At 42.0% G+C, this 24,677-nt stretch overlaps 1 protein-coding gene across 2 annotated transcripts in view; it reads left to right on the top strand.

Annotated features, from left to right (window-relative positions):
* The window catches only part of Wdr64 (WD repeat domain 64), a 113,125-nt gene that overhangs the window by 46,858 nt on the left and 41,590 nt on the right, over positions 1–24,677 (top strand). For both annotated transcript variants that reach the window (XR_007232495.3, XM_048436415.3), the window contains exons 10-14: positions 9,854–9,993; positions 15,893–16,019; positions 18,941–19,089; positions 21,416–21,539; positions 24,008–24,183. Coding sequence is in view for 1 of the 2 variants with exons in the window: in XM_048436415.3 (XP_048292372.3) it covers positions 9,854–9,993; positions 15,893–16,019; positions 18,941–19,089; positions 21,416–21,539; positions 24,008–24,183 (716 nt within the window). In the remaining variant the exon portion in view is untranslated. The remainder of the gene's footprint in view (positions 1–9,853; positions 9,994–15,892; positions 16,020–18,940; positions 19,090–21,415; positions 21,540–24,007; positions 24,184–24,677) is intronic.

The raw sequence follows: 24,677 nt of genomic DNA, 5'->3' as shown, positions 1-24,677 counted from the left end.
ATATTTACCAATAATCTCAGCATTCAGGAGTCACAGACTGGAGGAACAGGGGTTTAAGGATATCCTATGCTAAAATAGACCCTGACTCAGAAGTAATTCAAATAAGGCACTTAGCAGAGTGTCCCACAGTACAGCACTTAATAGCTACTTGCTACTAATAATATTACTAAGAAAAGGTGTGCATTTCGTGTGGTAATATTTAGAACTAATTAAGACAATGAATGCATACCTAGAACTAATAGGTTCTTGATAAATGCTAGTTCTGGGAGCCAGTGAGATGATTCGGTGGACAAGGAAACTGTGCCAAATCTGACCACCTGAGTTCAATCTCAGACCCAAATGATGGAAGAAGAGAACAGACTCCCACAGGTTGTCCTCTGACCTCCACATATGTACTATGATGCATGTGCCCACATATATACACACTCAGAAAATTAAATAAAGTAAAATATATTAACAAATAAATGTTAGCCCAATCCGTTACAATACATAAGCAAGATCTCTTTGGTAGTGATTTTGTTGAGATGAAAGTGTTGAGGCACCTCTACTACTGAGTGTAGACATTTATACACTTTGCAGTGGTTTGAATGCAAATGGCCCCCATAGGTTCATAGGAAGCGGCACTATTAGGAGGTGTGGCCTTGTTGGAGTAGGTACAGCCTTGTTGCAGGAAGTGGCCACTGGGGGCAGGTTTTCAGGTTTCAGATGCTGAAGCCAGGCCCAGTGTCACTCTCCTGCTGCCTGTGACTCTGGATGTAGAACTCTCAGTTCCTCCTCCAGCACCATGCCTGCCTGCATGCTGCCATGCTTTTTGCCATGCTGATAATGGATTAAACCTCTGAACTGTAAGGCAACCCCAATTGAATGCTTTCCTTTATAAGAGTTGCCATGGTCATGGTGTCTCTTCACAGCAGCAGAAACCCTAACTAACACATTCTTATTTCAGGGCTAGGCAATCCCTGAAAAGGTAAAGTTCGCTTTTTCAAGTTCACTGTGCAGTCATATTTAAGTTTATATTACACTTTATATAAGTTATATAAAATTAACTTATAGTTTATATATTACTTTTCAAAAAAGTTAGAGTGGTCTATTGGACAGAAAACACAATGAAATAATGAAATAGTGCAATGGAAGTTCGAAGAGCTAGGTTTAGTGATAGCCAGGCCAGCAGGAACTAGTATAATTTTCAACCATCATTTGCTCTTTCCTGGATATTTTCCCTATCTTGAAAAATCAGGTTGAACTGTAAGCATTCCAAGCTCCCTTTGACCTAAAATACTATGGTTACAGTTTTCAAAGACATTCTTAGGGAATGTCCTTGTAAACTCTGGAACTCAGTTTGTTATCAAAGATAGATAGATAGATAGATAGATAGATAGATAGACACACAAAGATAGATATATATGTATATAAACTGTTACACACACACACACACACACACACACACATATATATATATATATATATATATATACACACACACACACATACATACACAGTTTTGTATAGAACAAAGCTTCTTATAGGCATCTGTGGCTCCAACATTGTGAAAATCTAACTAAAGGTTTTAGGAAAAGGAAGAATGTGTAAACCAGAAGCCTTTTTGCTGACACTTAGCAGTGATCCTAAGAACATACAGGAATCTGGTTCTCTCAACCATAGTTTCATTACACTGTCCATTAAAGGAGCCCCTGCCGAGGCCTATATCATACACGGGAACAAACACTAGACCTTGGTACTTTCCAGAAAGGAAACTGCATCATGATTTCTTAACCTCTATAGCCTCTTCCTGAGTCGGTAACTGTCTGGGTTTATCATTTTTGGTAGAAATGGGCATACTTCCAAGCCTAGGTGACAAGTCAGAGAGAAGTGGAGAGCGATCCAGAAGCAATCCCATCGTCTGGTAGATGGACATTGAGCACAGTGTGCTAATCAGCATTCCATTGATATGACAAATATCTGAAGTCATCAGCTTAAGAGGACAGAAGGTTTGTTTCAGCTTAAACTTCCAGACGTTCCGATCCCTGCTGATTCGGCCCTGTTCCTGTGGGCCTGTGAAGAGGCAGACTGTCATGGCCTGGAAACATGGCAGAAGTGTCTAGTTTACCTTATGGCAGCTGGAGAGAAGAGAGAGACAGGAAGGGCCATGTACCCAGAATTTCTCCCAAAGGCAAACTCTATTGACCTCATTTCTTTCTACTGAGCTCTACCTCCCAAAGTTTTCAGTAGCAGTGCAAACTGGACTCAAGAGGAACATTCCAGATCAAACTAGAGCAAAATCTAAAAATCACACTGCAATAGATTCTGCCCCATCAAGGCATGTCTGCAATTAGATAAAAAAAATATATATATATATTAGCCTTACATCCTACCAAACACAAACCCTTTGACTGAGCAGGATTCAAGTAGGTGGCCCAAGGAACTGACTTCTAAAACATGAATGCACATTAACTGTAACTATCTCTTTGTGCCCATACATAAAAGAAAGGAAAACCCTGTGGATGTTGGTTTTAGAATTCTTTGTAAGTTAAGTTTGGTTTTGTAGTCAATTCTAGGGAACATATTTTGGGAAAGAACTGGGACTCACATGACTTTACTATTGTAGATAAAGGTGTCGGTGCCATTAATCTCAGTGCTATTCATAGCCTAAAATCCTCAACTACAGCTCAGAAATACTGTAAGTGATGGGGCTGCGCTGTCAGGGAGGCTAGCAAAAGTCGAGCAGCGTGACTGACAAGCAGCTAGCTAGTGCTTTCCAGCATGCGTGACTTAATGAATTCCCACAGATGTGGAGATTAGGAAATGTAAATTCTCAGTAACTGCAAACATCCTCTCTTGGGGACAATAGCCTCGTTGATTAGTGGCTCAGCCATGAGCCTCTAAACTGTGTGTGCTGCTGGCTGACTACAGACTGGCAAGAGCTGTTGTGCTCAGCCCAGCTGCCTGGGTTGAGTGGACCAGGATGAGCTTGATCAAAACAGGAGTTCTTCAGGAAACAAACAACATGTCAAACAAACAAATACCCGCTATGACTGGGTACTTTTATGGGCAGTGGTGGTGAATGCCTTTAATCCCAGCACTCTGGACCCAGAGGCAGGCATAGTCTATAGAGCGAATTCCATGACAGTTAGGGTTACACAAAAAACCCTGTCTTAAAAAACCAAAGCAAGCAAACAACCAAACAATAACAAAAAAGAACTTAGGACTGGGAACTCCCAAAAACCAACAACAGCAACGATAACAACAAAACAAACACCCTTAAATTTTCTGAGCATTATTTGCCGGCTACCACAATTTTCTTAACCCAATATTATCATCATTTATTATTTCAAGAATTAAGCACCTCATTTGGAATGTTCTAAGCATAAAATCCCTGGTCTCTGAGCACTGCATACATTTTTTTTCCACGTTATATTCAGCAAATACCTTTATGCAACTGTTAAGGATGGGAAGCTAGGGACTGATCCATGAGACTGTCCTAAACCTCAAGAATTCAAAGTTTTATAACAGGAGTGAGACAATTCTAGACAGCTCCGCTACAACGCATATCTAAGTCAACAAATGATGCTGATGAAGACAGTACAAGACTATGAGTGAGGCATTGTACATGTCAAGAGCTCGGTATCATGCGGCCTCCCGTGGCCTGTCTGCCCATTCTGGTGGCATCACACACTTTACAAGGACTCTGGTGGCATCTACAGAAGCAGTAGAGCCTGCTCTGGAGTTGGACAAGGAAGACCGTTTTCTCCCACTGTGCACACAGGCAAAATCCTGGTCAAGAGTTTTGAGACAATTGAATGTGTTGCAGTGTGATCAATGAGCAACTGATACTCTTCACCATGCATAATTGCTGGAACTGTTGTAGTTAATAGACTTCACTGGTAAAAAGTGCAAATTCTCGGTAACTACCAACAATTCAGTAACGGAAAACATTGCCCCGCGGCAATACTCTTATTGACTGGTGACTCAGCCAAGAGCCTTGCTCTTTGTACAGCCTGTGCTGCTGGTGACTCAGGCGACGGTCCTCTGATGTACTCTTCTTCATGCACCGCACAAGCCCCAGACTTTCTTCCAAAGAGAGCCCCAACTTACCTGGCAGTAGTATCACCCACTTCAGGGATGCCACAGCCAATGTTACCAGTATTTGTGGGCCAGAGGGACAGATTTCTGAACATGCCTGGTAATATTACACTTCTTGGCTCCTGCTGAGAAAGGCAAAGAGGGAGAAATAACTGAATTATTGGAATTATTGCTTTGAAGCATGGAACTGAACCCCTGAAGGTTTCCTCCTTGCTATAAAGATGTTAGCTTGCTCTCTTCTCTCACTAAAGTAACCTTGCCTTCCCAGAGCTCCCACTCACAAAATAGAGCTGAACTGAGTCTTGAAGCTCATCATTTTACACATGAGGAAACAAAGAAAGCCATTTGCCGCAAGCTGAGCAGCTAGTCAGCCGGGGAGCTGAGGTTGAATCAACTACCCTTGCCCTCAGCCTTGTTTTCTCTCTTCTGGGCCGCTGTGATCCTGAGCATCAGGGCGCTCCCCGACCCTTCCCTCTGTGATCTGAGCCGGCTTATTTAATCAAAAGTGGCGCTGGGCCTGATTGACGCACAGCGGAGATGAGTCTGCTAGAAGAAAGAAAAGCGTGTCTTTGATGAGTAGCTTTGTTTAAACCCTGCCTCAGAAAAAGGGAGAGAAAGAGAGAGAATGAGTTAAATATAAAACACAACAGTAAATCAACTTCTTAGAACCATATTTACAATATAAATGGTATAAACAGCACATTCTATTGAACAGAATGATTTGATTATTCATATTTGAGCTTGCCTATAAATTCTTTCACTCTAAATATTTCCTGCTTGCCTTATGGCTGTATTAGATTATAAACACTTCAAATCAGGGACCGTACTTCACATGCATGTGTAGAAGCTTCTCCCAATCGCCCTAAACATTTTGTAGAATGTATTATGCAAAGCAGGGGCTTAAACTACTCATAATAGTGGTGGTAGCGTCCATTGCACAATAAGTATCTGTTCAGTTAGATATGTATGAGCTCATTTATTGTCACAAGAAATTTATAGTATGAGTTAATTACACCAGTTGAACAAGATACTCGATTATAGAGCTAGTAATATATCTAGTAAACATATCAAGTAAAATCTAGTAAGCATACTAGATCTCAGATTGAAACACTTACACTAGTAACTTAGCAAGCAATAATCGTGTGCCTGTTATTTGTCAAATATCACCACAAATGACTGATCCAAGGTTCATTGTATAAACAACAGGCGGTCAGCTATAATTATATGGTTAGTGCTGCAGAAGGCTGATGACTAGAGAATATGGAAAGAGAACTGTTGACTTCATCAGGGACCGGGAGTGGAGACTAGGGAAAGCTGTGTAGAGGAATCCAGAATTCAATTCAAAAGCTTATGATAACCGTTTCCTCCTCCTCCTTTTTCTCCTCCTCCTTTTCCTCCTCCTTCTCTTCCTCTTCCTCCTCCTCTTACTTCTTCTTCCTCTTCTCCTTCCTCTTCTTCATCCTCCTGGTAGACTTTGGGTCAGATGATCATTTGGTAAAGGCACTTGCTTCCAAGTCTTCCAAACCTCAGTTCAAGCCCTGGGACCCACATAGTGGAAGGCAAGAACCAATTCTTACAAGTTGTCCTCTGACCTCAACACATGTACTGTGGGATACATGTATTCCCACCTCAGATACACACATGTGCACACAAAACAAATAAATAAAAATTATATAGGTTTAAGTAGAAATCAGGGAAGAATAATATCTAGAAGTTTTATATTCTTAATGTCTACCAAATTTCCATGTGAGTAGTAATTTCTCAGGAAAGTTTGATTTTTGCTCTTACTATTTTAAATTCAAGAGTTTCCTGGTTATCTGCTTCCAAATAGTGTGTTGCTACATTAATAAGATTGAGCTATCATAACAAGATACCATACATTATATAACTTAGGTGCAAAATTTCATTATCTTATAATTCTGGAGGCTTCAGGTCCATGAACAAAGCATCAGCTAATGTGATCACCTCTTAATAAGGGGTCTTCTTCATGCTGTGTAAGTGGCCTCCTCATGTGGCAGAAAGATGAGAAGCAAGCTGCATGGTTCCTTTTCTTATAAGGACCCCATCATTGTGACCTTTTTTAAAGCTAATTATCTCTCCAAGTACCCCACATTGATGCTTTTGGCTTCACCATGGATTTTGAGAGGGCCCAATTTGGTCTCCAGCAAATAAGAGACACCCGAGTCCTCGCTTTTCATCTTCTTTCTCGTGCTACTGCAAGATCTGAGTCCCTAAATGATGTAACTGACCTTCACAAAAGGACTAGACAATCAGCCCAGGTTCCATTTTGGGTTAGATGCATGTTCTCCCCATCCCTATCCCTTGGCATTTAGCAGGTAAACCTCCGAGGTGCAGCGCCCGTAGCAACCAACGGGAACAGCTCAGGAACGACTTGTTGAGTTCTTTCTGTGTGTCACCTGATAGGATATTGTGTATCACCTGATAGGATATTGCTGTAAGCTGAACGGGATTCTGCCTCAAAGAACAGCCTAGGAGGTTATTTATTATAAATGCATAATAACGAATAACTAGGGAGTGGGATAGTACATTGACACAGCACTCAGTTGTTTTTTTTTTAATTGTGGAAGTATACCCTTGAAGAATGGATCAGGAGACAATGAAAAGGGAAGAGAAAATACTATAATCCTTTTCCTTGGGCCTCAACAAAATAACCAGATGTTGTTGGAGCATCTAAATCTACCACTTTTGGCTAACCTGTGAATATCGAGCTTCCAAGACACCCAATTGTATCCTTACCTAACTGGCTCCTTCAGCATAGATATGTCTACTCATACAAAAGTATCTAGCATTCAAAGCAAGCCAGTCCTGTGAGGGGCCAAATGCATGCTAGCGACTAAGTCAAACAGTTAAGTGAAAGGTAGAGTTTCTAAATAACTGTCCCTTGGCTATGAGAACCTTATTAGAGGGTAGAAGAGAAGAGCGTGGTTTCCAAAGGTTCTCTTCTGACTTCTTCAAGCACCCAGAGGCATGTGGGCACCCACTCTATGAAAAAACACAAGTATACACTTAAAGGTCACACACATGCATATATATGCAGAGGCTGATTAGCTTTGCTTCACATGCAGATCTTCTCTTCCTGGGCAGCTCAACTAGACCATCTTCCCCAGACTACTCACAGTGAGGAATGGTCAGGTGCTAACTTCCAGTGAATGAGCTACAAGAGCCAAGATTTAACAAGGCTGCAAAGAAAGATCTGTTCATTGTTTGTGTCCTGTATATTCTGGAATTTCTTTTCTACAAGCAGCCTTTCTTATTTGAACAGATGCGTAACTATGTTTTACTTATGTTTTTAAAATGAGTAAATTGTGTAATGATTTTTAAATATAGATTATTTTTAAGATATTGGATTTTCTGTTTCACAAATAACTCATTAGATATCATCCTGGAAGCCAAATCATAAAAGTGTTACAGAATGTCAAGATAATAGTTGAGAAATTGTATGATCCACCATCCTTATATTATAAGAAATTAACTCCTCAGGGTTAAATGATTTAAAGTATTAAATTATTCAGTTTAAGGACTTAGAAATGTGTTTGGAATAATATATAAGAAAGTGGGAACAAGAGGTTGAGGGGATGGCTCCATGTAAGAGCACTTGCAACACAAGCAAGGGATCCTGAATTCATTCATTCCTCAGCACTCATGCCAAGCAAACTGAAGTATAATTTTAGCTGCATTACAGTGACTGACACTTTAAATCACAGCATCCGTGCGATGGTCAGACAGATAAAGCTAGTGGCCTTGGGATAGTACGTAAACCTTTTGGAAAGCAAGTCGGCAGTGTGTCTTAAGGTCATAAACATGATTTAACATCACGCTTCTACTTTTGGAAACTTACTGTTGACAACTGATCTAAGGAGCAAACATGAACACACAGATGACTGTTCCTTACAGCACTGCTGAATAAGATCAAAAGAAAATCCAGAATCTGAGAAGAAAATGTCATGGATGGTGGTTAAGAAGTTACGAACTATCAATGGGAAGTTATTTAACTATGGAAGTGGATGGTATTCTATCATTTCTAGCAACATGGACAAACTTGAGGACATCATGCTGACGAAATAAGGCAAACACAGAAAGACAAATACAAGCTCTCTTTCTGTGTGAAAACTACAGCGTTGATCTTAAAAAAGAGAGTAGAGTAGCTACCCGAGCCCGGGCAGGGTGTTGAGACGGGCAGGATGCGGAGAGATGATGAATGGTTGGTTAGAGGCACACATTTGGGAAGGAGGAACTCCTTCCAACATTCTGCAGCATAATGGGATGACTATGGTTGAAGCTATTAATTGAATATGTCAACATATCTGGTAGACAGGATTTTACAAAGTTTCCAACACAGAGAAGCACATTTCTGGGATAAAAAATATTATCCTGATCTTTCTATTACATACAAGTATGGAAATGTCTCAGTACACACTATAAATGCATGCAGTTTTGGTGGCCATCAGTGCTCTCCACGCTCAGAGACCTTGTCTCAAAAATCAAGATGGAGCACCCTTGCGGAAGACACCTGAACTTGATACTTGATCTCTGGTGTTCTTCCTCTCTCTCTCTCTCTCTCTCTCTCTCTCTCACACACACACACACACACACACACACACACACACACACAAACTTCTAAGTAAACTGCAAAAAGTGTTAACAATGATTTCCCATATTGCATAAAAGTAGAAATTGGGGGATAAGGTAGCAGGCTGGGAGAAGACTTTTTTTATTTATTTATTTTTACAAAAATGTCACTCTTCTATACTATTTCCTTATTTTACTGTGTACTCAGATGATTTTAACAATTAAAAGACAAAATGTGTGCTATGATAGTAATTACATTTAAATGTCTTGTGCTTGTGGTTCTGCAGGAAAAGGAAAATGGGAAAATAAAAGACAGATGATTTGTCCATGCTGGAGATTATGAGCAGTTTGCCTCTTCCCTTGATTTCTTTTATTATTATAATGTTTGCATCATTTAGACTGTAGAAACAAAAGACCAGCTGCCTGAAATATGTTTTGGAAGTAAATAGAGTATAAATAATGTATTAATGCGTGACAGAGTAGGAAGTATTGAATCAAGGAAAGTACTCATGAAATATTTATGGGAATTCACATTTGTATGTGAAAATACGTTGATCACAGACAGATCTAAAACAAGGCTAATGTCTTCAAGTCAGCCACAGAAGGAATGCCTCTAGGGAGCTGTGGGCTGTGGTTCCTTAGAAAGGAGACTAGGATCTGGGTGAATGAGAGATGCTTTCGGTGATGGTGGGTTTTAAATGTCAACTTGCCACAGCCTAGAATCACCAGGAAAGAAGGTCTCAGTGGGGGGCTGCCTAATTCCCATTGACCTGTGGGCTTGCTGATGAGGATTATCTTGGTTGCAGTCATTGATGTGGGAAAACCCAGTCTGAAAGTGGGCGACTTCATTCCTACTGTAGAAGAGTAGAGACCACTAGATGAGCAATAAGCAGGCATGCATTCATTTCTCTCTAATCTTGGCGGTTGACGGTGGGTGGGTGGATGGGTGTGCTGTGGGTACTTGTTTTAAATTCCTGTTGCCTTTACACTCCTACTCTGATGGACTGTAACCCAAAATCGTGAACTAAAATAAACCGTTTCTCCCTTAAGTTACTTTTGGTTACGGTTGGCTTTTTGTTGTTGTTGTTTTTTCATTTTCACGGCAACAGAAATAAAATGAGGACACCTTTTAACTTGTGAGCACTTGAGAATACGAGGCCTGTGTCACTATCGTTCTTTCTAGGAGATGATAAGGTCCTTCGGTTGTGGCACCCCAATATCAGCACGAAGCCAGTTGGGAAGCTGGTGGGGCACATGTTCAGCATCACAGAGATCGTAAGCAATGAGAAAGAACAACACGTCATCAGCCTTTCCTCCGCAAAGGTAACAAGAAGAAAATAGTAGAACCAAAATGAAACTGTTTGTTCTTAAAGTCAACTACAGGGAGGCCTAGCACATGCATACACACACACATATACACATGCATGCATGTATAGTAAAGTAATTCCAAAAGAAAAATATAAGTTATAAATGTTATCAATGAGAGTCTTGAATATTTGCAATATATCTGAAAAAGTGTATTTGTTTGATTAAATACAATCTATTAAAAAGTTTTAAGAAGAATAAGTTCAATTAATGTGGTTAGTTGTGATAGCGATTATATTTTTTTCTGAGAATCTCATAGATAAGCATTACATTTCCATGACTTCAGTCCCTCCTTCTCCCCCACAGCCCCTCCCATTGATCCTCACTCCCTCTCCTTTATTTTGCTGTGTATATTTACATATGTATGCAAACAACCTGCTGAGTCCATTTAGTGTTGCTTCTACGTGGTTAGGAGTGATCACATGGAATGGAATGACCTGCCAGCGCTCATCCCTGGAGAAGGTTTGTTTCCCTCGCTCAGCAGACATTGTCAGACTTTAGCTCTCCATTTAGGGGTGTGGCCTTGGGTGATTTTCTCCATCCAAACTGGCTCGTCACCTGGTGTCCTCAATGTGCAAGGCTTGTGTAAGTGACCATGCTGTTGAGATTCCGTGGGTGCAGCTCCCTGTCATGTGTAAAAAGACATGATCTGGCAGGAGAGACTTGAGTGTTCTGGCTCTCACAAGCTTCCTGCCTCTCTCTTCTACAATATTCCCTGAGTCTCAAGTATGAGTTGCATTGTAGCTGTGTTGGCTGGTGATGGACACCCATGTCTGTTGTTCTCTGTACTTTGACCAGTTGAGAATTTCTGTAGCAGTTTCCATTTGCTGCAAGAAGAAGCTTCCTTGATGAGGAGCATATATATTATATACATATATATTTATATATAGTCAGTGGATCTAAGAATATTATAAACTGTGCTGAGTTTGAATCCCCTGAACCCATGTAAAAGCCAGACATATAGCATGAACACCTGTAACACCTGTACTCATACAGAGATGGTAGACAGAGACAGGAGGATCTCTGAAAACTCACAGGTCAGCTAGCCTGGCTTATACGGTGGTGAAAAGGAAGACATTCTTATAAACGAACAAGTAGAAAATGAATCCTACACACAACGTTGTCTTCTGACAGCTGTACCTATGCCATGCACACAGTGTGCACACACATACAGAAACATGAACATGTGTCATATATACCCGTCATATGTATATCATATGCAAAGATAAATGATTATCACCTCTGCCATGCACACAGTGCACACATACATATACAGAAACATGAACATGCGTCATATATACATATCATACATATAACATACACATACATATAAGATTATTAAGAGATAGCTATGAAGCTCCACCGAGATATATTTATTTGAGAGCATAAATCAGAAATATATAAGATCTTCCTACATGAGACTAGTACCCTGTAACAGATGGTATCCACTAATCTATTTGTTAATGTTGTTGAAATGTTTCAGTAGTTATTTGTCAAATTTATAGCTAGTGTAAAAAGAATATTCTAGAGGAATCAAGCTGGAATTGGTGCATAAGCCTCCTACTTGAAGACTAACTCTCATAGGATCTGAAGGTGCTGTGCAAGCTGCTGAGGGAGGAAAGCAATCAGTAGTCCTACTAAGCTGTACAGCCGACAAAGCAATCAGTGCTCCTACTAAGCTGTACAGCTGACAAAGCACACCAGTCACAACCATGGCATGATCCAGTTAGGGATGTAATAGTGGCAGTTGCATCCTGGAGATAATCAGCAGCCAGGATTGGGCTTAAGGCCCACTGAGCAAGAGGGAATTCATGCCTGCTACTGTAAACCTAGCTTGCTAAGTGAGCTGGTGAGGTCATGTGACCTAAAGGGACTTACTGCTGTCATTTCTCTGGAAAATGTAAATGTGGGATGACAATCAGCTGTGAAAATATATTAAAGCTGCAACCAATAAAACAGCAGTGTGTTGAAGGAGCAGCGGGCCGCTTTCTGCCACCCGGCTCGCGGCTAGCTTTACCCGAAATAATTACATGGAAACTGTATTCTTTTAAACACTGCCTAGCCCATTAGTTCTAGCCTCTTATTGGCTAACTCTCACATCTTAATTAACCCATTTTTAATAATCTGTATATCAACACGAGGTTGTGGCTTACTGGGAAGATTCTAACCCACGTCCATCTTGGGCAGGAGAAGCATGGCATCTCCCTCACTTCCCTTCTTCCCAGCATTCTGTTCTGTCTATTCCGCCTATCTAAGCTGCTCTCCTATCAAAGGCCAAGGCAGTCTCTTTATTAACCAATGAAAGTAACACATAAACAGATGACCCTCCTACATCAGCAGTAGACAGGCAAGAGGAGTTAGGGCTGTGGAACAAAAGAGATAATTCAAGGATTGGTAGGCGTGTGGGTGTGGGTGTGAGTCTTATATGATGAAATTAACATTTGAAATTTAAGGACAAATGATAATTCACCCAATGCAGGCTAGAAAACAAAAAAAAAATTACCATGTAGGAAAACATATATAGTCAGATCATCACTAGATGATATGCAGCAAAACGCATTCCCTATGGGTTAAAAAGAGAACGTCTTCAAATTTTCAGACATATTTATAGGTGACTATGCATATAGCTTCAGAGTAATTCCTCAGCACCTATGGCTAATTGGACTATAACTACAACTGCATCAACATCCAAACAATCTGCTGTGTTACAATGATAACCATCTTCTATCAAAGGATACCAAATATCTGGCAAGGTGCCAAGTAGTTGATGTGGCCCACTCATTTAATGTTAATCATAACCTTATAGGGTTAAGGGGGATACTGCTATATTAGAATGGGTGCTTAGTCACCTCAGCACCACACGCACGCACGCACACACACGCACACACATACGATGACTGTAAATTGTACATGAGAGGGAAAATGAATTCTAGGCAATAACTGGCAGAGGTCACACTGTCGCCTTGTGGCGGCATGCAACCAGTCACAGGCATGCTTCTCTCTCAGATGGCTTCCCTCTTCTCACAAAGCAAAAGGCCGAAATGAATGCAGTGAAAATGGTGGGAACCGGGAAAAGGAGTTTGAGCAAACTAATAAAACTTTGACAAATAAGTGGGACCTTGAGGGAGGCAAAAGCGCAGAGGTTTAAACTTACAGGCATGTTTACATAGTGCTTGTTGGGTATCACAAAGAAGTAGCTTGAAAGGAGCCAAATGGGGTAAATACAACAGGCTTACTTAGCTCAAGGTATAAAAGCAAAAGTACTATGGTTTTGATGTGTACAATGTGTTTTGATCATATTCATCTCAGATTTCTTCCATCTCCTCTGAGATCCACTGCCACCTCCTCTCTACCAACTTATTTTGTCTTTCTCTCTCTGTCTCTCTCTCTGTCTCTCTCTATCTCTCTCTCTGTCTCTCTCTCTGTCTCTCTGTCTCTCTCTCTCTCTCTCTGCTTTTTTCTCTGTCTGTCTGTCTGTCTCTCTCTCTTTCTTAATAATCTTCTGAATCCAGTCTGCGCTGACCATATACTTTTAGATGTAGGACCATCACGGGAGCATGGTTGACCCACCCATCTCTCCCCCTCCTAAAAGCCATCAACTGTCAGATTCTTGACTAGGGGTGAGGATTTATGAGCTCCTCCCCTGAGTATTTAATATTTAAATAATGTGTGTGCTGATGTCTTTACCTCATTTTTTTTACTTGCCAATTATCATACAGAGGGGAAAAATATGAGAACAATACAATAAAATTAGCAAGTCTTGTTCTACCTTGCTAACTTTTTTGCATATCAATTGACTGGCAGCAACCAAGTAAGCACATTTTGCATTGAATTCCCTATAGAAATAATGTCAAATATCTACCATCCATTTGTTGTGTATTGTACATAATCCTTAGTACTTCAGTCATACATGCCCCATCCTGAAATGTACCATCTCTCCAAGGTGATGACTCTCAAAGGGGTTTCATTGCCTCACACATTTCCAGGTTTATTGCAATGTAAAATCACGCCATCTATTGGGTCAACCCAATTTGATTCAATAATTAACTTCTTGTGGCCATTAGGCAAAGTTTAGAAAGGCAAGTCAAATCCCAGACTCCCTTAGTATATGATAGACTAATCTGTTCTTAAATTGCGCACTTCATTTAAATGACACTGTGTTTCTAAAGATAGACTCTAGTGATGATGTTTTCACTATGTCTCGATGCTGGTGCTTCCATTGAGTACTTATAGTGCAATGGAATGACCATCTCCTCCCTGTAGCCAGCAGCAGTGATGCTGAGAGCGCTTCCATTGGTCATGACACTTGAGTGAAGCGCCTCTGCCAGTTCCCGTCACTGTATGCTCACAGATATGAGCCTCTTGTTAGCAATGCACCTTTTCAGACTAGGACGTTCTCTTTCCTATGAATCTGACACTAACTCCTAAAACGCAGATATTCTACTCTGCTAATTCTATGACAAACACTCATCAAAGCGAGGAAGTGGGGAGATATTAAAGCCTTTGGCTAACAGCAACTGACATGAAGCTTGCCAGAAGAAAAACCAGAAGCCTTTGGTGAATCGGAACACGCTTCCCTTTATCTTTATTTATTCATTGTTCCTTACAGAGGGCTTTGGGCAAAACCTTTCCTTTGCCCTTCTCTATGATGTTTTGTGGCTAGCAACTTTAGCTCCTCCCCCCACCCTTTTCTCAAAGTTAATCAGCTTCATAATTCAGTTTTTTCCCAAGGCTAAAGTAATCCTTTAATTTAATTCTCGCACTCACAAGTTGTTTGAAAAAAAAAAAAAACCAACATTTTAACTCTTACTGCTACGAGACTCTGAATTTATTTTGTAATTTATGTTTACTTGTCCGTAGGCAAGATTTAATTGTGACTTGTAAATATTCCATTCTGTCACCCCAAGATTGGTCTGGTGAAAGTGAGAATCTTCTATGCTTGTTCCTTACACCAACTCAGCCTCTTTCTGAAACAGTTTGTCCTTGTTTTCTTCCTAAGTCTCCCCAGGGCTGACTGGCTCTAGGTAGGCTCTCCCAAGCTTTGACACCAACACCTTCCCTCAAACACTGCCCGACTCTTGTTGAAGCTGTTGACAGAAAACAACAAGTACCCGTAGGACCACTTCCGTATCGCTGCTCTTTTCTCTCAACGGCACCACCGTATTACAGATACCTAAGAAATGGCCTCTTTATGCATCCGTGCCATTGTGTTTTCTTCTCATTTACTTACTGTCTTTCTGTCCCCATAGCTGCTCCCTTATCTTCAGACAGTCTTCCCTTCCATTACTTTCTCTAACTCCAAATTCCATGAGCATTTCTTCCGGCTCCCCCAGGATTTCCTTTCTCATTTTATGACTTGCATACACACATATAGATACACACTCTCAATTTAAAGTCCAGTTTCCCTAGAAGAGAAGATATGAAGTAGTTTTCTCTTTCTTTCCGAGTCTGGCTTATTTCACTTTACGTGATTTCCAGTTGCATCTATTTTCTTGTGATTGTCATAACTTCATTTTTCTTGATGGCTGTACAAAATTCTATTATGTATATGTAGCAGATTTTCTTTATCCATTCATCTCTTAACAGACGCCTAGATTAGTTCTGTTTCCTGGGCATTGTGAATAGTACAGGGGAACCCAGTGATGAAAGATAAAGCCTTAAGCACCGCTTTCAACTGGGAATTCCATGTGGATAACCAACGCTGGAACCAAGAGCCAACTTGAAACAGAGCACCTATGTGCTCACAATGTAAGCGGCATTTCATTGCAAGTTTATAAAAGCATAATTCATTTAAAGACTTAACTGCCCCATGTGAGAACAATGGTGTGTAAATTGGTGAATTCTGCTTGTTCTCCAGGTCTTCCGAGTGTGGGATATCCAGACCCTATCAGTATTGCAAGTCTTCCACGATAGCCAAGGAGGGCCGGGAGACATGCAGATTTACTCCATGGTGTATGACGCCAACCATGGCATGCTCATTACAGGTATGTCTACTTGATGCATAGCAAATTAATCTCATATCTTTTACGTTTTAAAAAGAATAGCTTTTCAGCACTCACTATGAAAATAAACAAAAAAAGAGGAAATGACTAACCATGGTTAGTGATAGTATAAGTATTTATTTCAGTTTCTTATCCTATGTTAGTTGATGAGCTATGCAACCTCCCTTTTATGAAAATACCAGGTCAGTTCTCTAGAATGATGAGCCTAGGGGTACATGGCCTAGGTGAAGCAGAAAGGGATGAGAGAACTGTTGCTATATCTGGGCTCCAGTCTGCCTCTCGAATGCAGTAAATTGGTACTTTCATAGGGTGATGACCCTGGTATGTGCCAGCATAACTTATTTTCTGAGATAAAACAATTCTGGTAAGGAGCTAGTCACTCTGTAAGGTGGGCACAGACCTTCTCAACTGCCTTTGCTTCCAGAAAAAGAGCAGTAGAGAGAGGCCAGAATCCAGGAAGATGGGTCCTAAATACAATGCATTGGTTGCCAAATTGTTTTAAGGGTTTTCAAGAACTTTGTTAGGCATTTGGCTTGGCTACTGTTCACTTGCACAGCCTTCAGCTTTTAGAAGAAAACTGGTTATATTAATAGCAGCTCTACCCTCTGGAACACTAAGCCAAAATTGTCTTTCCTAGGCATATTACCACTGACCACCTGCTCTGAGTTCCTGCGGGATTAATTAAGGCAGGGAAGCGATTGGTGCTGTCTCTGTTGGGGAACATAATTATTTTTAATTTGGTGTTGTTTATTTGTCCTGGGTTAGAAGAGAAGCATCACTTCATGCTCAATAAATCATTTTCCACCCTGTAAAAGAGAACTTAGTTTCGGTTACGAATGCTTCTCCTCTATGTGACCTCATCTGAAATGAACACATTAATGACCCTTCACAGATGTCACCTCTTCATACCAAACCTTGTCTGCTTGATTATCGGGTTCAGCGTTTCTATCCCAATTATCATCAGCATAAAGAAGGGCTAAAATACCAAGACAAAGAAGATAGAGAATAGAAAAGCCAAGAATTCTTTCCACTTTTATATACTTTTTGGTGGTGCTCCTGTTTGCAAAATACTGAGCTCTGTGTATTGCCTGATCATCAAAAGTGCAGCCATCACATCCTCACACAGACATACATGTAGGCAAAGCGCGAATGCACATAAAATCCATCAATAATTTAAAAGCACAGCTCTCAGCTGACATCAGGATTACATCAGGAGTATTAATTTGTGCTTAGATTCCTGTGACATCAGGTAGAGTAGTTTTCTGAGCCATGTGGGCAGCAACTCTGCACTCAATGCTTGCTGAACACATTGTGACTGTCAGTGCCGTCATCAATATGCCGGCGATGATGACCACAGCTATGTGTTGCCTTTTCACTCTTCGTTTCCTCTGCGCAGTCACCCTTTGAGGCCAGAATTCTTTACCGACGTTTCCCAAATGCACAAGCCAAACCTCAGGCAGGTGAGAGCCGAGACTCGATCTCGGAACTTTTGACTCCTGCATCTGCATCCATTCCTTTCCCTGATTATTTTCTTTGCTCTATGATAACTAGCCAAAAGGGAAGGAAAGTGTCAGCTCTTCACAGGCAGACCCAGCCGTGTGAACTGTTGGTATCATGTTTAAGGATTTATGGAGATATTCCAAGTGTGCCTCTGAGAGCCCAATGGCTTTCCAGTTCTCACGTTTCCTGGTAGGGGTGTTTGAATTGAGTAACATTACCTGATGAGCCATCTCAGTCCTATAGATATGAACAGGCTGTGTCACAAAACCTAAACACCTTGGTAACTGCTGCTAAGACTTTGAGAGTTCCTTTGGAATGATGTGAGAAAGCCACCGCTGCGTCCTTGGTGACAAATTGATAGCCACATCAATAAAGTGGGAAGAAGCTTTCTATTCTCAGAACTTCTGCTTTTGTTTGAACCCCAGAATGTACTGTGTAGTGGTGGCACATGTCTCTAAGAAGCAAAGGCAGGCGGATCTTTGAGTTCGAGGCCAGCCTGGCCTACAGAGAAAGTTCCAGGACAACCAGGGCTACACAGAGAAACCCTGACTTGAAAAAACCAAATAAATAAATAAAAATGAACTACAGAGTGGTTTGATAATTTTTAGCAGTGTTTCTAGACATCGCATAAACTGAAGCACACAAGATCCTGATTTTGAGAATTAAGTCATACCCGTAGGAAAATGCAAGAATCCTGCTTCCCAGTCAGTGCCCTGACCAAGCTAACTACATGGTGATTTGGAAATTAATTTTACTATTGATGTTGCAATCACTGGCCTGCAATCATTCTCATTCATTATATTTAATCAGACCATGTTCACAGCACGTGTTATCATCTGGTGGCTTGAGGAACTCTCTGACTAATTTCAATCACCAGAGCAAGCCTCGATTCAGCAGACGGCTGGTAGACAGCACCACCAACGTGCACACACTGGAGAGGCACAGTCAGGAACAGGGAGCACACTATAAAAACAGGTTCAAAATGACCTGCACTTGAAAGATAATGAGGTCTCCAATGAACGCTTTTCCCTGGCTGCATCTTATTTGCTGTGTTTGCCAGAGATGCTCTGGAGGAGGCAACAGTGGCCTCACCGTATTAAATGCTAAGGCACTGATCATTTATACTCTCATCTCACTGACCGACTGGCTCCAAACCTAGTTGGTTGGGTCATATCCTCTGTGAAATTCCAGATTTCTGATAAGGACAATTTAGGGATGAGATGCTTTTGCTAAATTTTTCATTCTTTACTTCATTTCACTTTTAAGATGCAATGTCACTATGCAGGTGCGGTTGGCCTGGGACCCATGGTCTTCCTGTTTCAGTCTCCAAAGCGTGGAATACAAGGATGCACCATCAACCTCACCCAGCATTGTGATGTCCTCCTTCTTTCCTTCCTTTCCAGGATCGAGCGTTATAGACATGTATCCGTTGACCAGGATGGTACAGGACACAAAGCAGGTTCCTCACTCTCATGAACGAGAAATCAATGTCATGCTGTACAACAAATACTTCCATCAAGTGCTCACTATCTGTTCAGAGTCCGTAATCAAGGTGAGTGTGGAAGGACTTCCTAGGCAGAAAGAGACTGAGCAAATGAAATGCTATCTTCAGATAGATAAAACATAGGGTTTTATGTGTAGTGGTAATAGACTGAGACAATATATCGAAGTTCTTTAAGCTATCAGGAATACATGATAAAGAAGTGTTTTAAGCCAGTTCAAGCCACATGTTTGGTTAAAAACAGAAAATTAACCATATTATATTTATATATTAGTTTGTTTGGAAAGGGTGTATGTGTGGAGACCAGAGGACAACCTGTGGGTGTCAATTCTCTCCTCCTGTCGTGTGGGCCTCATGGGTCAAAGTCAGGTCATAGGCTTGATTAAAAGCAGCTTCACCCCTTGAGTCAAATAGAAACTTTAAAGAAGATACATTAAGGAGAAAGAATAGCCCATATTTAGATTTCACTGGAGGTTGTCTACTAAGAAGGAAGGGAGAGACATTGAGTAGCCATGTGTCATAACTCTTCCAGGTGCAGGTTATATACCAAGACATCTAAGTCTATGATCTTATTTAAATCTCATGAAAGATCTTTGCAGACAGACAGAGGCTTCTGTTCTAAAGGTGGGGAAGACAGGACTCAGAGATAAATGACCTGCCTCAGATTCTATTGTTCTCGTAAACGTGGGACATGAGCCTAAGTCTGTCTGCTGTGAGCAGCCATGACCTTGGGCTCTGTACCTCTGGCCACACCCACTGCTGTGTTGAGTGGCATAGTTCTTAGTCATGTTGACTATGCTTGTCGTTACAACCGCTGAAACCATCTAGCAGAGACACCAGGGGTGTTTCCATCCTGTTAATTCATGAATGCATTGAGCGGAGGCCTGGTAGACAGCATCCCTCTGGGAACCCGTCAAATTCCTCCTATGTTAACCTTCTGTGGTCAGCGGCTGGATATTTTCTCAAGCCTGAATCCCCTAAACTCGGTTAATTATCATAGGACACAGATAGACTAAAATAAACCCTGCCCTGCATTTGTGGGATAGTGCGCTCCTAAGCTTGGTGTCTTCTCTTTGCCAATAGGCGGTGGGGAAGAGTATCTAAGGGAGTTTTTCTGCCCTATTAGATGGAGAGGGATTAGAGTTCAGATTTGCAGATGCATGCCCTCGAGACCCATTTACACAGGGACCCACATTCGTCTCTCTCCTCTAAGGACCTTGTCTACACACAACACCCAGAGGCTGAGAATGTGGCCTCTGGGCCAGACATACTTCGTCTGAATCAGGTCCCTAGTACTTCCCAGACAGCGGCTCTCACGCAGCCGTGAGTTATTTCAGCAGCTCCCTCTCGTCTTTCACCTGGCAGCCCTAACTCCCCATCAGTTCCCTGGGAGAGAAACACACCTCTCCACCTCTGGCCCTCTGGGGGTGCTACCCCATGCCACCAGCCCCAGTGCTGACAGCTGCTTCAGTTGCTCACTGATGAGAAAATTTACACCTGAACTTGGCACAGCCACAAAGTAGAAGGGATGCAGGTCCTAGCTCTATGGGTTTGTCTTCTATGTGTTTCCCATGAGCGGGATCGATGAGCCATGGTGTTTCTGGACTTTTCCTAATACTGCCAGCCTGCTTCACAGATGGCCTGATACCCCTTTCTCTATCACTGTGTCCCATATCTAGCCAGAGAACTACCTGAAACGACCAGACAGCTTTCTCTAGGATTTGCCCATGTATTATACTGCTCACCACACTTGTCCCGCGACCCATAGTGTCACTGAAGAGTTAATTAAGCACTGTTAATTAATTATTGTGTTTCTATCCCATTGCCACCTTTGTTTCATCCTTATAGGGATAAGGTAATTTTTCCATTACCATGACAAAATACCTGAGATAATCAACTTTAAAGAAGGGAATATTTGCTTTGTTGCATGGCTTTGGTGGGGGGCGGGGAGGTTCAGTGCATGGTAGATTAGCCTAGTTACTTTGGGGTGTTCTATGAGGCAATGCATTGTGGTAGGATGTGAGAAAGAGCAGATCCTCACCTCATAGTATTCAGAGGGAGGGAGAGGAAGAGGAGGGGATGAGGTCTAGTATCCCCTTCAAAAGCGTGCCCTCAGTGGTCTAAAGTCTCCATGTGACTATTTCTCCCACATCAGACACTGCCTTGGCCACCTGACGCTCAGTAGGCATACTCAGCGATAGCACAGAAGTCAAATTTCACAGCTTGCCTGGGAGCGAGCCAGCACTCAGGGCGGGGCGCTGGGGAAGGTGTGGAGAGAACCAATTTGAAAACTTTGACAATGGTAAAAACTTTGCTCAGAAATGAAGGGCAGATACAGGGAATACCTGGGCTTTGCTGATGTTTTCTTCCTCTATAGGTATGGGAACTTGAGACGGGCCTCCAAATATACCAGATTCTAGACCCTCACGGCTTCAATGTTGAACTAACCTGTGCAGCTATTGACGAAAGTGGATTTATTTTTGTCACCGGAGCTTATAATGGTGAGCCTGCTGTCCAGAATATGATATCTCAGGGGATCCTGAGAATCTGTGGAGGAATTCTTCAGTTTAGGGGGTTTAAGGATCAGTGTGAATTAGGCTGATATACAGACATTCCAGAGAGATGGCACGGCCTGGGTGAAAATCAAGAGTCTTATTTCATGGCCACTAATGTCTGGATATGAATGTAATAAACAAACTCGTAACTTACATTCTGTTCACATGGCTGCTGTAACTATGTGCAAAAGCCTTTCACATAATGATTCTTGTGTACGGAAACACCACAATGAAGCCCACTACTCTGTAAGCTAACTTAAAAAAATAGTCACAAAAACACAAACCAAAGGCTTTCGTCATTAAGCACTGGCACATTGGCACACAGAATATTGCCTACGTTTTAATGTGTATAACTGCTTACAGTGAGTTAATACGTTAGGGAAAGCCACTTTACACTGTAGTTAGGAATGAAAAGACTTTCACATATACCCCGGCATTTCAACTTCTGGAGGGAAATAGTTGTGTTGCCCTGACTCATTCTATCTCGATGGGCTGTTAGCTCTGAGGAAGCCATTAGACTTGGGGGTCCCTTGCTGCCACTACTACTGCTACCATTCTCTCTCTCTCTCTCTCTCTCTCTCTCTCTCTCTCTCTCTCTCTCAGTGTGTGTGTGTGTGTGTGTGTGTGTGTGTGTGTGTATCCATGCACACATGTGTGTGCTTGTATGTGCTTTATATATGGTACCCATACACTTTACCTCCGAGCTACATTCCCAACCTCTACAATATTTTTACCCATACCATTTTGGTGACCACACAAATTACCCATCCAGCTTTGGTGCAGAATGCCTAGAGTTCTATACTGGAGACACTTCTATGCCTAGGCTCTAGGAAGGCACATCAAACTTGAGGGACTTTGGGGCTAGGGTGTGGTTGTGTTTCATATTTTTTCCTCTGTGGAGCACTTGTAGGAACTAGAGAGCTGCACACTGCCTCATCTTTCCCCTGCATCTTGTTCTGAGCACCCACAAAAGATCCGCTTGCTTTAGAGTAGACAGCATGACCAGCTGTGTGCACTCTGCAGAATCTATTTATTCTGGGGCATACTTGATAAATAAATGCTTCCTCGTGAACCAGTTGATGGAATGAGTGGGCACCCGATGTGAAAGTCGGATATTTGAAAATGTGAACAGCAGATAACACAGCAGGAATGCAATCATAAGTGCAGCATCAAGGTGAGGGAATGCATTGGCATATAATGCACAGGGACAGTGTTCTTCCCTGAGGAGCAATGCAGAGGAAACCTACCTCACCATGCCACAGGCACTCGCCACATCCGTATAAAAGTTACTAGTACTTTTAGTTCATGTATTGTTAATTACAAGTTTTCATTGCATTGAGTCACTGGTCTGGTTTGAGGTCTCTGGTTTTTGCTGCATCATCAATACTGAACCCTCACTGGGGCTCCTTTTGGATAACCTGTTGTTCTATGTCATGGAGACCCTATAACTTTGGGTCTGCAGGACAATCCCCTTCCTGTGCTTCCACAGATATAAATGGCTAGGATTATTGGATGGGCCAACTTATAGCCCTGATTCTGGGTCTGGGTGATTGCTTGGTTGGTCAGCCCACCAGCTCTCCTTCACCCTCAACACCAGAGTGAGCTCTCTAGCACTGCCCAGGCTACCTCACCGTATGTAGTAAGCAGCAAGGGGGCAGAGCTGACTACCCTGCCCTCATATAGTTCTTGCCACTGTGCAAGGTATACTAGGTAGGTTCTTGTCACTGCAGGGTATAGTTTATGTCTGGTGTTGGTAATGAGCAAATAAATAAATAAATTATGCCTGGCAGAGGGACATACAGTCAAATCATTGCATGCCCAAGAGTATTAGTGCTGAAGACTGAGTCATGGAGAGGAGATGTTGGGCTTAGGGGAGAAGCAGGGACTTGAATTAAAAACTACACACTGCCCCACCTTCCTACCTCATCTTATTCTGAATGCCCACAAAGTATCTGCTCGCTCTAGATTAGACAGTGTATGGTAGCGTTCACTACCCAGAATGTGTTTATTCTCAGGCAGATTTGTAAAATAAATGCTTCCTCACAAGCCTGCTGATGGAATGAATGGGCATAAGTTTTCAGGCATAAAGATTAAGGGACTCCATATATGAGCCTGGGACCTCATTCCCATCTTCTAGAGGTTCCATTAATAGTGCCAAGATGGAAACCAAACCCTCAACACTCAAAGCTTTGGGGAGCACTTATCCAAACCAAAGCTTTCAAGACACCAACCTGTACTGCTCACTTCTTTGGTCAGCCTGTGACAAACCATGCATGGCAAGACTGGGATACTCAGCAGTCAGTCTTAGTAAGAAACAAATACAGGATACATTTCAACAGGATCAGTGTCGCCTGAGTTAAGAGCCAGGTTGTCTGCACACCATCTTACCCACAAAGCACTCTCTATGCCCTCAGGAACAGCTAAGATCTGGGACTTTGGCAGTGGGCAGGAGATGAAAATGCTGCCGGAAGGGAAAGACTGGGCAGAGGAGGAACATGGGCTGCTGCGCCTGTTTTTCCTCAAGGCCCAGGTGAAGAACCAGCACCTCGTCCTCGCCTTGGAGCGCAACGGGACTATCAAGATGATCCAGGTTTGAATCCCGCTTCCATGCTTGTTCTGCAGACAGTCTTCTTGGGAGAAAGCCAATGGTGATCATTTCTCTACCTCTCTGTATGTGCCTCTCTTTCTCTATCTCTGTCTCTACATCTCTCTGCCTCTCCCCCTCCCTCCCTCTCTCTCTCTCTCTCTCTCTCTCTCTCTCTCTCTCTCTCTCTCTCTCTCTCTTTCATTATGGTTTCATGTAGCCCTGCCTGACATTAAACTCTTGATTCTTCTGCCTCCATTTCCCTAGTGCAGACACCACCACACCCATCATGCCCACTTGCTCAGTCTATGTGATCCTGGGAATTGAGTCTATGATTTTAAGCATATTAGTCAAGTAATCTACAAACTGAGCTACATATCCAGCCCCATTCAACTCCTCTCTCTCCAGTCAGTTGAGGGTAATGCTTATGCATCAGCTTTCCTGTGATACTAGTAACCAACTTTGCTCAAGTCCAAGCAAATTGCAAAAACACAGCTCCC

Source organism: Myodes glareolus, chromosome 5 (genome assembly GCF_982192425.1).
Source record: "Myodes glareolus chromosome 5, mMyoGla1.1, whole genome shotgun sequence".
NCBI lineage: Eukaryota > Metazoa > Chordata > Mammalia > Rodentia > Cricetidae > Myodes > Myodes glareolus.
The sequence above is the reverse complement of the archived record's forward strand: the minus strand, read 5'-3'. Positions and strand labels throughout refer to the sequence as shown.